The 13,974-nt window shown below is 38.6% G+C and overlaps 2 protein-coding genes across 2 annotated transcripts; one reads left to right on the plus strand and one right to left on the minus strand.

The window, feature by feature from the left end:
- The first annotated feature begins 26 nt into the window (after positions 1 to 26).
- nek9 (NIMA related kinase 9) lies at positions 27 to 11,167 on the plus strand. Its single transcript, XM_005797771.3, has 23 exons — positions 27 to 486; positions 1,521 to 1,698; positions 1,775 to 1,830; positions 1,914 to 1,984; positions 3,216 to 3,321; positions 3,461 to 3,592; positions 3,703 to 3,813; positions 3,893 to 3,957; positions 4,034 to 4,084; positions 4,171 to 4,363; positions 4,445 to 4,589; positions 4,684 to 4,884; positions 5,943 to 5,989; positions 6,077 to 6,238; positions 6,330 to 6,438; positions 6,523 to 6,684; positions 6,809 to 6,976; positions 7,067 to 7,120; positions 7,203 to 7,387; positions 8,102 to 8,248; positions 8,383 to 8,478; positions 8,564 to 8,617; positions 9,500 to 11,167. Exons 1-23 carry the CDS (start codon positions 301 to 303, stop codon positions 9,680 to 9,682), a joined length of 2,862 nt encoding a protein of 953 aa, XP_005797828.2. The 5' UTR covers positions 27 to 300; the 3' UTR covers positions 9,683 to 11,167.
- On the minus strand, positions 10,815 to 13,403 carry LOC111612138. Its single transcript, XM_023352178.1, has 2 exons — positions 12,185 to 13,403; positions 10,815 to 11,385 (listed from the first exon to the last, which is right to left on the minus strand). The coding sequence occupies exon 1, from the start codon at positions 13,388 to 13,390 to the stop codon at positions 12,227 to 12,229; it is 1,164 nt and encodes a 387-aa protein (XP_023207946.1). The 5' UTR covers positions 13,391 to 13,403; the 3' UTR covers positions 10,815 to 11,385; positions 12,185 to 12,226.
- Between the last annotated feature and the right edge of the window lie 571 nt (positions 13,404 to 13,974).

Raw genomic sequence — 13,974 nt, forward strand, 5'->3', positions numbered from 1 at the left:
GGGAATTGAATGAAAAGTTAAACGAGCGCCTTCACCATAATGGGTTGTACTTGATGTTTGTGTAACTAATGTAGTTGCACTCATTTGGCTGCGCTATCTATCTGTGGCTGTGTGTGCTACATGCGACTTGGAGAAATCTGGTCCTGTTTTTTGGTCTAGCAGCTTCTTCTTGTGGTCGAAAAGGGCTAATATGGTACATGCCTGCGCACTTTCATATGCGTTTTTCATGAAGTGTTGTCGTTAGGCCTTGTCGGGTTATTTCCACCCCTCTGTCTGTGGTTAACAAATCCCCCAGTAGAAATGTCCCTGGAGGACTATGAGAGACATTTCGACTCGCTAAACTCGGATTTAGGCGGCGGGTCTGTGGTCAGCGAGCGATCAGCTTCAGGAACATTTAATGGCGAAGAGGAGAAACTGCATTACATTCCTATCAGGATCCTCGGAAAGGGGGCGTTTGGTGAAGCTACTCTGTACAGAAGAACAGAGGTAAGTAGGTTAAAGCTAATTTACACCAATATGTAGTTCGCAGAGTCTTTCTGAAGTACTTTTTCCTCTAACATGTTTTCACATGTTGACAATTTACAGGCACAAACTTTAATGCACTTTATTGGAGCTTTTGTGCATAATTGGTACATAATTGGGAATTGGAATGAAAGGACAATTAGTTCTCAATACCTCAGTAATTAAATATCTGAACACATGGTGCTCCTGTGAGTCTGGGGGTTAAAATACTAAACAACCCGATAAAGAAGTCTGGTTCTGCTTTGGGAACTACTCAGATTATTGTGAGAGAAGGTTACTTCATAATATCAAGAAAATTAGAGAAAACGCTGAGGATCCTCTTCATGATACTGATATACAATAATCTTCAGCCAGAGGTTGCTGTAATACAGTACAGACCACTACAAGATATCCTTCCTGCCATCAGCATCTACAACAGCTCTGTGTGGAAAATTGTATAACATGAATTAAAGGAGCATTTGTATTCCTTCTGGAATTACAGTATTTTTTAAATGAATTTGTATTCTACCCCCGTTTCTCTGATACACTTAAATGCAGGTCATTGACCTGACTAGTAGAGTTCATATGCCTCTAGTCTAATCTCAGTATAAATTCTGCTTTTCTGTGAGGATGTCAGTGGTATGTTGAAGAACATTAACAAGGACCAGACAATCAGCATTCCAAGGCTTAAGCATATAAATGAGCATTGTTCATCCTATAATATGAAAATGCAAAATCTTTTTTTTTTACTGAGAGATTAAATCCCATTCCTCACTTTCTGCAAGTATTCCAGCTTTCTCCCACAGTCCAAAAATAAGACTGTTTAATTAGTTGTTTTTTTAAAATGCCCTTTAGTGTGTGTGTGTAAATATTACTATATTTAATTTTTTTGTTTGTTGCCATCAGACACATTAGAGTTATATCCTCTCATATTTCCTTTTAGTCTTATTCTGCACTCTTTGAGTAACAATTACCAGCATTTGTTTCAGCCATTTTCTTGTACTGTGCTTTGTTTGCAGGATAACTCCCTAGTTGTGTGGAAGGAGGTGGACCTGAACTCGCTCTCGGAAAAGACGCGCCGAGATGTCATGAATGAAATAAGCATCCTCTCCATGCTGGAGCACAACAACATCATAGCGTACTTCAATCACTTCATGGATAAAAACACTCTGCTGATCGAGATGGAGTACTGCAATGGTAAGAAAATAAAGTTTCATGGTTCGCTCTGTGAATTAGTTTAAAAAGAGAGTCCTAAAGGGCTTTGTCCTCACAGGAGGAAATCTGAATGACAAAATCATCCAGCAGAGAGGAAAACTTTTCTCCGAAGAGGTGCAGGATCATCATTTTTTGTTTGTTCATTTCAAATACAGATATTTGTGATGATGTTATTAATCTCCTTAATGTTTCTGAAGATTGTTATATGGTACTTGTACCAAATCACCTCAGCAGTGGCCTACATTCACAAGGCTGGGGTCATACACAGGTAAGATGTTATTGTTATTGAGAGGATCTTGCAGGCCATATGTTTGCTTGAAACACTTCATTTCAGTGGCTTGCAAAATTATTATTTCTCAAAGATTTTCACATCCTGTCTTGTTTCAAAACCAATTTGCAATGTCCTGCAGTGGGGTTTTATTTGGTAGACTGACACAGAGTAGCACAGTTTATTTTCAGTGGCCAACATTTTTGTTTCTAAAGTGATTTTATAAATAAAGGTGGAATGGAAGTTATTCCTGACATTGTGTTGTACATCTAGCTTTGTTTTTGTGCATAGGCTGATTGATTCCCTCTTGTTTTGATTGAAACCTAATCTTATAACATTGTGCGTCTTTCTCATATTTTAACTTTTTTTCTCTTTTTTTTTTGCTCTCTGCATCACAGTAAATTTAAAAAAAAGCATCCCATGCAACCACAATAACCGCCCCCCTGGGAAAAACAATTAGGTGGTTGGACAGTCTGAAATTGTACAATGTAAACAAAGAATTGAGACAAGAGAATTTGACTCAAGTCATTTAGGGAATCTTGTTCAATGTGATGTGCAGTGTCTGTCTTCCTGCATTCTGCCTTATAACCAAAACGTCACGTTTTTGTTTAGCACATTCCTCGAAAACACAAATAGCAGTGAACTGCAAAAACTCTTAATGTAGCTTTTTTTCAACAACAGTAATAGTTCTGTTGATATATTCTTGCACCTGAGCTGTGAATCACTGCAGCTCTACTAGAGTTACTTTAAACCAGTTGGCTGCTTCTTTCCTTTATGCTTTTCTTTCCTGGCTGCCACGGCCGTGTTTTTGTAGTTTTGAAAATGTACCACACAGTTTCAGTTTTTAGATGATATATTAAACAGTGCTCAGTTAGATCTGAAAAGTTTGAGATGTTGCTTTATAATATCACAGTGTTTAAAATATCTCCACGGAACAGGTAAATTTATAAGGATATTAAATTACACAAAAGTGGATTCCATTCACCTAATTGGCGATTTCTATAGAGATATTCACAGGGGACTGAATACAAATGGTAATAATATTTTTCAGGTTTTTATTTCTAAAACTTTTAAAAGCCATTACCTTCTTGTAAGTAATGTACTACTTTGTGTCGGTCTATTCCATAAAATCTTTAAGTTTATGGTTGTGATGCGACAAAATGTTAAAAAGTATTTTCACAAGCCACTACAAATGACAGATGTATGTTAATTTGGTCTGTTTTTCTTTTAGAGACATCAAAACTCTGAATATTTTCCTAACAAAAACCAACCTCATGAAACTGGGAGATTATGGCCTTGCAAAGAAGCTAGACTCTGAGTTTTCAATGGCAGAGACAGTGAGTCCCTCTCAATCCTCGAACATTTGTTTAACTTAATTTCTGTATTGTACCTTCTCAGTTTACCTCTGACATTATTAAAACAAACACTGTATGATGTCTTAAGATAACTCTGTCTCCTTCTTCACGCTGTCTGCAGTGTGTGGGAACTCCTTATTACATGTCACCTGAACTGTGCCAGGGTGCAAAGTACAACTTCAAGTCAGACATTTGGGCCATGGGATGTGTCCTCTTTGAAGTCTTGACTCTTAGAAAGACATTTGATGCCACGGTGGGTTTTATTGGTTGATGGTGATTTATTGGATTTTATGCGTGAAATTAACATCATGCATAAAATTTCCTGCTATAATAATTTTCTCTTTTCTTTTTGTGCCTAAATAGAACCCTTTAAACCTCTGTGTTAAAATCGTCCAAGGAAACTGGACAATGGATGTGAACACAGATTGTTACACCAGTGGATTGATCCAGTTAGTGTACGAGTGCCTCAATCAAGTGAGCGAGGAGAATAATCAGTCTTTTCGTGAATCGCCTCTAGTTCCCCTTTGATAATCATGTGGTGTTTGTGTTGCAGGATCCCACAAAGAGGCCTACAGCTGACGAAATCCTGGACCAGCCTTTCATCTCCTGCCTCCGACAGTAAGACCATTTATGAGTCGTAAATTAACCTGCCTGCAAATATGAATCCTTCCCTGAATTTTTGTCTGTCTGTTAGGGAGCTTGATGAGCGAGTTGTTATGCTGAATTCGGCAATGAAGAAACCAAAGTAAGTTAACATACAGTGTGTTAAATGTTCTAAAAGCCTCACTGTCATTATTTAAGTCCTATGTTGTGATTCTGTTCCTTTCCTAGGCTGAGCACAGTGAGTGAAACTCCTGTTGCCGTTGTGACGACACGCTCACGGGAGGTTTATTACTGGGGAGGAGGGAGATTCACCCCCCAGAAGCTCGACTCGTTCAAAGCTGGCAGCAGCCCCCAACACGTGTGTGCAGGAGAGAATCATTTTGCTGTGGTGACTGTGGAAAAGGAGCTGTACACATGGGCTGTAAGTACCAGTCGTTCACCGTAAAGCAGATATTGTAATGTTTCTTCTTTTTTATTTTAAAACAACTTTTTGCTTTCTTAGGATGTGCAAGGAGGAGCAAAGATGGTGGGCCAGCTGGGGCACGGGGACCAGGCGTCGTACCGGCAGCCGAAGAGGGTGGAGAAGCTTCAGGGGAAGGCAATCCGGCAGGTTGCATGTGGGGCCGACTTCACTGCCTGTGTAACGGGTGGGTTAGAAATGCATTCAAAACTCACCGAAACACGTTTCGGTTGCTGCTCTGTAAGATTTTCATTAAAAACATTCTGCTTCTTCTTATGCAGACGAAGATCAGCTGTACATGTTCGGGTCAGACTATTACGGCTGCATTGGTGTTGATCGTGATATGGGCAATGAAATTTTGGAGCCGGTGCTTCTGGTGTTTTTCGAGGAGCGCCGTGTCCGCCAGGTTTCCTGTGGAGACAACCACGTTGTGGTGCTGACCCAGAACGGTAGCATCTACTCATGGGGCTGTGGAGAGTACGGTACGTAGTGTTTTGTTCTGATGATACAGCAGGTAACACCCTTCATGCTGTAGCTCAACAGAAAGTAAAAGGACAAAATGTCCAGTTCTCAGTTTGCCACGACACATGTAGAGGACTCGACAGACAAAAAGAAAAGGGGGTGATCTGGGCATTTTACATGTGGGTCTTTTTCGCCCACATGTAAAATGTTACGTGTGGCAGGAAAACTAACACTGCACCTCACCCTGAACGCACCGCCCCTACGGTCAAACAAGCTGGTGAGACTCTGATCTGAGTTGGTGGAAAAATGAATTGGTTGAGTGCAGAGAAATCCTGGACAAAAATCTGTCCTAAGCAACACTAAACATATTAATGGAGCTAAGTTGGAATGTTTTAGAAAGAGCATATTGATGTGGTAGAAACACCCAGTTTGATGCAAGACTTGAAAATTGCTCTCTATTATTCTGACTGAGTTTGAGCCATTTACATGTACAAAGCAGGTAAAGCCACACCCTATGACTCTGATAGGTGGTTCTGGTGGATCCATTACAAATGTACATCAGTCTTTTCTTAATATCATTGTTAAGATAAAATTATTCATTTCCTTCCATGTTATAGCTATGCTCTAATTTGTTTTTGTTTATCACAAAAAAATACCCAAAATATACTTTTGTTTTTGAGGTTGTAACTTAGAGCCAAAATTCTTTGCAGATAATTTGCTTAATTTGGTTGTTTAGGTTACTATTTTTGATTCTGTGCAAATTTTGACATTTCCGTGTGAATTTGTAAATTTAATTCAGCATTAATTTGCTTAAGACCGCCTTGGTGCAGTTGAATTGTTATTACTTGTTGCAACGGTGATTTGGCGAGTCAGGAGTTGGAATAGCAAGCATTGATCATAGAGTTTCCCAGCTTTGCACTTATATGATCAACAAGAGTTCCTGTAATTGGGATAAGTGATAAGGTGGGGACAAAATTTCCTTCAGTGTGCTGTCGTTACATTCAATTGGTTTATTGTAGTGAAGCATTTTTAAAAACCTGAAGTACCCTGCATTTATGTCTCTGGTTTGCTGCCGCAGGGCGTCTTGGCCTTGAGTGTGAGGATGACTTCTCCTCTCCGATGAAAGTAAGACTCTAAATATATCCCAGTGAAAAGAATTAGTGTTTGTGTCTCTTACCATCTGAGGTCATGTGCACTATTTTCTTCTTTTAGGTGGAAGTTCCTAGAGGTGCCAGCATTTCCTCAGTATCATGTGGCAGCGATGGCACCTTCTTTCTAACAGAGATGGGCAAAGTGTTGGCATGTGGAAACAATGATTTCAACAAGCTGGGGTTGAACCAGGGCATCTCTGGTATCAAAAACCACTCAGGAGAGGTAATAGGTTGTACCTGTGACTCTATAGCAATAGGCTCAAGCTGATGCAGATGTGTTCATGAACTTTCTTTCTTTTATCATTACTTCTTAGACTTACCAGGGGATACCATACATCACCACTCTAACCTTGGTCAAACAGCTGTCCCGCTTCAAAATCCAAGTCATAGCTCCTGGGAAGACCCATACAGCTGCCATTGATGGTACGGCAGAAGCCCAAACGTAGAATATCTTACACTTTTAAACAGATTTTTTTTTTTTACTATTTATTTATTCTGGCTTTGCAGAACGAGGTCGTCTGATCACTTTTGGTTGCAACAAGTACGGGCAGCTAGGTGTGAAAGACTTCAAGCGGCACCAAGGTGTCCAGGTCCTTGTTGGACCATTTGGGGGGAAGACTATAAGCAAAGTGTCTTGTGGAGATGGATTCACCATCACAGCCACTGAAGGTAAGAAAAGTCTCCTCGACAAAATATGGTAGCTGCCATCTGTTAAGGTTTTATGTCAAACTTTGTGACCTTGCATCAGATTATTGGTTCACCAGGTATGTCACACTGCTTTTTCCCTTTGCAGACAGCCAGATCTTTGCATGGGGAAATGCAGGAAATGGGAGACTTGGAATGCCTGCAGATAAAGGGTTTGGTTCCGAGGTTTGCCCTGCCATGCCGAGGCCAATATTTGGTTCCCTTCACCATGTACCTGACCTCTCCTGCCGTGGCTGGCATACCATTATTATAATGGGTAAGTTATTAGAAACGCATTGAAAACACTTCTCTGACAAAATAAATCAAAACAGAAGAATCATTTCATTTCTTTTTTTCTATTTTCTAGAAAAAGTGCTCAACTCGAAAACCATCCGTTCAAACAGCAGTGGAATATCAATTGGTATGCCTTTTAGTCACCATCAAACAGAAATAGTGATCTTTGGACTTCCCTAATGGCTCTGTATGATTGTGTCTACATTAAGGGCTTGGTCAGGAGGCGTCGACGTCAATCGAGGACCTGGACGTAGAGCCTGGATTGGAAACAGAATGTCGTGACGGTAGTCTTGGGGGAACTCGAGAAGTAAACACAGAGGACCTCCTGGAAGCACCAATGATGACATTTGGAAACCAAACCGGGAACAGTTCTTGCCCTCTGTGGCTTAGAAAGGTTTGCTATAGAGCAGGACCAGTTACATGACATTTTTCAGATTTTTTGTTTTCTAGCCTTAATGCTAACAGTCGTCATTTATTCAGCATAGTAGATGCATGATCATATAATACTGCAATTGGGCTGTTGTTATGAAGCAGGGTTGTACTTGTAAATTAAAAGTTAGACAAAGGGATAAAATGTTTTACATTTCAAACTGTCTTCATTGTCTTATATTAGCAATTAGCTCAGTTAGCGGTACTAACACAAAAGTAGCAATATGAATTCTCAAGGAATGTATCATAGATACTTTCCACATTCAGGATATTCCACGACAGGCAGAAGATGAAAGCACAAAATTATTTACTGTAGTCCGTTCAACCTTCCTCTTATTTGCTGTAAGTCTTGCTCTCGCTCACTCTTCAGAAGCTTAAATGAACTACAGATAAGTCTTGACTTGTCACAGAAAATATAGTTTTCTTTCAAGTAGTTTTTATTTTTAAATACCTCAACACATAAATGCTGTTCTTAGTAGCACAACCAATAGCGCTTGCTTTTGGTGGATTTGTTAATCAAAAAAGGATGGAATTTTGAGTTTCAGTGTTCCCAGTCTCAAATGTCCAGATCTAATCACTCAGAATATCGTCTTATAGCTACAGCATTTTTTTTTTCTTATTTACAGTTTGTACAAGATTATTATAAAAAAAAAACCTGTATATGGTTCTTGCCTAATAGGAACTTGAGGATGCAGAGTTCATCCCAATGCCAGATGAGTCTGAACAGTCTGATCAAGGTCAGCTCGCCTCCTTTTCTAAAAGCGTAACTCAGCCATATGAAGAGCTGAAAGAACTCAAGGCAGCAGCAGAAGCTGTTACCAACGAGGTAGGATCAGTGGTAAAATACCCTCTCATATTTTATTATTATTATTTTTTATTTAAACAAAATCATGATCTGTTTGTTCAAAATTCTGCTTTTGTAACGGTTCAAAACTGAAGATTAATTTTCTGGCCCTGCAGACAAGACGGATGAGCTACGACAAAGTAAAATGTTTGGATGGGGGCACAAGTGGAGAATATGGTGCCTGCTGCAAAGCAAGCAGTGAGGTGGCTCAGGTATAAGATTCACTCTCTCATCAGTGCAAGTCATGATCTTTTAATTCACCCCCGAGTATGAATGACAATTCAACACATTTTACAGCTGAAAGAAACACTTGCCCATCAAGAGAAGAGGATTGAGGTGCTTGAGAAACAGGTAATTTTTTTTTTCTCCATCACAATTTTTACAAGCTACAGTTGCATCTAAATTAGATATACTGTCAAAATTCATAATTGTTTGTTTGCTAAACAAATTATGGAGGAACATTTTAAATAGATAAATAAAAATAGTCCAAATTCACAACTCAGTTAAAATGATTCAAACTCAGTGGAGAACACATTTGCACTCAGATTTGGTCTTGGCACACCTGATGCAATCTAGGGCTTTATTAGTTTTAGGTGTGTTTGACACGGAATACCTCAAATATCTGGACTGCCATATTTCTAGCATTGTTTCACTAACTGCTTGAACAAACATGATAAATCATAAAATACTAGCAGAAGCATAGTTTTCAACTATTGGTGGATTAAAGTTTAAAGGCAAAGGAACATTCCTCTCTCTGCCATCTTCTGATTGGCAGAGAGAGGAAGACCACAATGACATGTTCTCTAGTAAGTACTGAAGATGCTTAGCAGGAGGTTGAATTCCCAGAATTGATTACTTATTAAAAGTTGCATTTTCCATTAATTTTTTGTAATATTAGTTCTCTTGAGCTACTTTAATAGTTCTTGTTTGATTTGTATTTTCTTCCCGCTACTTACAGGGGTACCCAAAGTCGGTCCCGGAGGGCCGGCATCCGGCATGATTTAGTTTTCTCCCTGGTTTAACTCACTTGGATCAAATTATGACTCGTTAGAAGGCCTAAGAGGAACACTGACATGCAGAAAAGGTTGTTACTACCACCAGGGAGAGAACTAAAACATGCAGGATGCCGGCCCTTGAGGACGGACTTTGAGCACCCCTGCGCTTCTAGTTCATGCATTGTGGAAAATACACCTAGTAATATTGAAGTCCAGCTGTTTATTTTTGCCCTTTCAGATCAAGGAGCAGCAGAAGGAAAACGAACGGCTTTGGGCAGCAATCAATCGCTCCACGCTGCAGGAAAAAGAGCGAGACAGAAATGGAAACCGTCGTTCTGAACCAATGTCGAGCAAAGGAGGGAGTGGGAGAAGATCTGGATTCACAAATCACGGCGGCAGATCAGCTGGAGCCAGCGTGTGAGGTTAAAACCAGACACATGATGATACAGTTTTACATGATGTAATGTGTTTTACGTGTACACCTGCTTTCTCCGGGGTGTATTGATCCAGCTTGTTTCGGCAGAATGAAATGTTGGCTGGATTCAACATGAACCACCAAAGCTTAATATCTGTGAGACAATCTGACGACAGGGTTGTCAGGCAGTCTGGATGTCAGCTCTGCCTCTGAAAGGCTTCTGCACCAAGTCTTCAGTTAGTTGAGACTCAAATATTTGTGTTTATTCACATAACGGTGAAGACCAGCTCCTGCAACTGTTTGCTAATGAATCCCACGTGAGAAGGTGGGCAGCTTGTGTGAACGCAGGACTCTCTTATAAATCACATATTTTCACTGTGTGGATTATCTTCAGTGGCCTTAACAATATAGCCTCTTTAAATATATATATTTAACATCTTGCCTTTCAGTTAAATATATATTACTTCAAAACTTGCATGTTCGGTTTAAAAAAAGAATTGTGTGAAAACACAATAAAACTACTGATTTATTTTTGTAACACATTTATGCCTCTTGAGTTCTTAAATTCAGCATGTGTCTGTTTACTTTGGGAGTTCTGAACACTTGAACAGTTTTCTGAGCTTTATGTGGTCCTTATAACATTTATTTTACGCCTGACCCTGCTAGAAGTTTTCCTTTGTTGTTTTCAAGGCTATTTTTCTTGTGTACTTTCTGAATATGTATTGTGCCCTTTCCTGCATCATTTATAAAAGAACAGTTTCATTGGGTTCTGTATGTTATTTGATTTTATTTGGGGAAGCTTGGGTTTGCTTTTGACATGTATGTACAGTAGGTCCACCCTCCATTTCCTCTGGAGATGGAGGATTTTCATCCGTTTGCAGGTGATTCCTCAGATCTTTTGGGATCACCGTCTTGATGTTGGTTTAAATAATTTTACCATCTAGACTTGTTTTTTTGCTGTTGTTTCTATTGTCATTTTCTCTTCTTTTAAACAGCTGACAGTACCACTTTGCTTACTACAATATTGTCCTTATAATGCAAAGGACAGTGTATTTTGGACCTTTCTATCTAATTTTACTTTTCTTTCTACAGCAGATGTGTAGAATTTTTGAATTCATGAAATGCATTTTCTTTCTTATTGTGTTTGCGTTTACTTTGAGCACTTTATCGTGTATCCTTTTGAATTTCTAAGGAAATATTTTGTCATGAAACTTATGACCATGGCTGTATCTTTGTCTTCAAAGTTAATAAACCCCAACTCATGGGGATGTGAGCTGTCTGCAGTCTACACTTGTGATATATCTGTGCAGTAAACTGCAGCAACCCAATGAATTTAGAAAGTTTGCAGATATCACAATACTGTGCCTTTGGTGAGATATTTTATTTGGCTGTTTTAGCCTTTAATGTTCTGACTATTGTTGCTTCTGTCCACTTATATTTCATCATGACTGTTTCTTTTGTTTTGTGTACAAGCCAGAAATAAATTTAAAAAAAGCTGCTTAAAACGGTAAAAATTTTATTTTTGTACTTTCATTTTTTTTTTTTTAGAAGAAGAAAATTTTCAATCACACCCTAGTAGGAGGGGGATAGCAGGAAATCTGAAGGTCCATGTTTTATTTGGGTCTTCTTGGCCTTTAATTTCCAGCTTGGAGTTGACCCCTGCAGAGGTCACATCTTTCCTTGTGATATTGTAATTTCTTCCTCATCACCTAAAAAAAACCCACACAACATATTTTAAGTGCCAGTTACAGTATTTACATTAAACATTTGCAATCACACTTAGACTATATGAATGTTGATCAAATCCAATGACATAATGGTGCTTTAATTAGAGCACCTAAGCATGGTGCATTTATTTATTTTTGAAAACTTCACAGTGGACTTGAAATGACGTGGATGATGTGCTTCTCCACATTTCCTCTAGTCCTTCAACCTTGGGTGTTTAATGGAATGCTGAATCGACTTTTATTTTTCTTTAGCAAGATTGATTAATATTCCAGTCCTTTTTTCTGCTTATTCCATGAGAAACACTTCCAGTGGTCTCTGCATGTACCAATGCAACCCATGTCCTATATACCTCTGTGTGTAATGGCTCTTTGCTTCAAAATCCCCCTTAAACTCTTAAATTATCTGAGACACTGAATTCTGAGTTTTCATTATCTGTAAGCTCTAATCATCAAAATTACAATAAATAATGGGTTGACACAGTTATCACTCTATGTGCAACAATTCTTCATACGAGTTTAATTTACTGAAATTTGACAAAAACAAACTTTTTCACAATATATTTCTTTAGATGCCCCTGTATGTAATGACATTTTAATTACTTGAACTATCGACTTATATAGAATAAGATTTAAACTTTGAGTGAAATTATTGAAATAGAGATGGACCTGTAATTAAAAACCTTCAACTTTTAAAAGTATGCTGAAATTGGTATTAGAAATTTCTTGAGCACCAGAGGATTTTTACCCTGGTACCTTTAGAGATGCGACATCATTGGCTTACCACTGAACTTTTGCTTGTGATGTGAGTTTTCCAATACTCTCCTTATTTTATTCCTTTCTTCCTATAAGCAGATGTGTTATAAGCTGGACGAGATCTTTTCAGCTTTGTACAGATCTGGGTATGTGACTCCAGCCGTTCACTTGGGAACATCCTGTTGCAGGTTTCGCAGGGAAGAAACTTCAAGTTGTCATTGGCCATAAAAGTCTCTGTGAGCGCTGCCAGTTGTTGAGCTTTGTTTCTTTGAGACCAGTTGGAAACCAGTGGTGGAGCTGATTGTGTAGACAGTTTTCTCTCTTCTCTTCTTTGGGTTTCTGTGGCCATTCTATGAACAGGGTTAAGAACACTCTTCTGGTGTATGTTCTGCTTATCACCTGAACCATTGGGACTCTTATGAAGCATCTTTTTGTATTCCTTCTCTCTTGTCCAAGTTGTGTTGCCCAGAAAAGGCTGGTTTTGTTCACTGTGTTTTTCATTTACTTCTTCCCATATTTTGTCATGTTTTTCACCTACAGTTTTTCCTCTGAGGGGCTCTTTTGCTTGCAGGGTTATACTTTTCACTCTTTGTTTACTGACTTCCCCACTGGCCTGCTGTACTTCATATGTGTTTCTCATTTGATCTCCAGTCCTGGGATTTTCTTTATTTCTTGATCTGGTAAAGTTGCCATGGCAGTCTGCTTCTTCTATGTCCATAAAGTGAGATATCTTGGATTTTTTAGGTTTTTCCTGTTTGCTTTCTTCACTGTGTTGCCCCTCAAATCTGCTCTTGAACACATCACCTGTTTGTGTGTCTCTACAGTCATACTGTATTGATTTCCTTATTGTTTGCTCTACCTTCCCCAGCTTCTCCAGCAGTATTTGCTCTTTGGCATAAATTTCTCCATCCATCTCCAGCTCTCCACTGGGCATTCTTTGGGAAGTTTTCCTTGAATCTGTGGTATTTCTGATGACATCAGAATGATATTTTTCAGGCAAAAAATTGCTCCTTTCTTGTGCTGAAATACAAATTTTCTCAAAATCATCCAAACCAAGAGGGACTTGTTTCCTAGGTGCTCGTCTGTGGATTATAGCCTTGTTTGGAAATGGATGATCCACTCCATCTGCTTTCTTCTTAAAAACAAAATCACACTGTACATCTCCAGCGCTGCACTGGTTTTGAAAGTCATATTGTCTTGTGAAATTCATCCTGTGTTCATCGCTGTTGAGCATCTTATTCTTGATAATTCCCACTAGATGTTTCTGTAAATATCTACAAAAAAGAGGAAGCAGATGAGATTACATAAATGGTGAATATTATCTACTTGACTTTTTACACCTTTAACATTTTTGTAATTTCTCATGTTACAACCACACATGTCAGTGTATTTTATTGGGAATCAATTCAATTCAAGAAATACTTTATTAATCTCAGAGGGAAATTATACGTTGTAACTTGTATTACACAATTTTCTTCAAAGAGTTGTTGTTGACATTGATGGTTGTGGGCAGGAAAGCTCTTCTGTAACTTTTTGTATTACGGCAATTCTGAAAATTCACTGTTATTGTATAATAGGGTTCTCCATAATTTACTTGATTTTATGAAGAATCCTTCTTTGCATCATCGACTCCAGTCGTTCCACAGTATAATTCCAATTTCAGATTTTTTCACTTAAAACAAGAACAATGTCTTGCTATGAGTGAAACAAATAGCCAGTAGTACTTTTTATCTATATTGAAGAATTGTTGATTCAAAACATGCTTATATTTCTTGCTGAAAAGTATCTCATAAGTTAGTGTTGTCTTATTTCAGTGTA

Source organism: Xiphophorus maculatus, chromosome 19, assembly GCF_002775205.1.
Source record: "Xiphophorus maculatus strain JP 163 A chromosome 19, X_maculatus-5.0-male, whole genome shotgun sequence".
In the NCBI taxonomy this organism is placed as follows: domain Eukaryota; kingdom Metazoa; phylum Chordata; class Actinopteri; order Cyprinodontiformes; family Poeciliidae; genus Xiphophorus; species Xiphophorus maculatus.

Coding starts and splice junctions, on each gene's coding strand:
- nek9 (XM_005797771.3), top strand. CDS start 301: ATGTCCCTGGAGGACTATGAGAGACATTTCGACTCGCTAAACTCGGAT. Junction 6,439..6,522: donor CCATACAGCTGCCATTGATG/GTACGGCAGAAG, acceptor CTGGCTTTGCAG/AACGAGGTCGTCTGATCACT. Junction 6,977..7,066: donor GCATACCATTATTATAATGG/GTAAGTTATTAG, acceptor TCTATTTTCTAG/AAAAAGTGCTCAACTCGAAA.
- LOC111612138 (XM_023352178.1), bottom strand. CDS start 13,390: ATGCTCAACAGCGATGAACACAGGATGAATTTCACAAGACAATATGAC.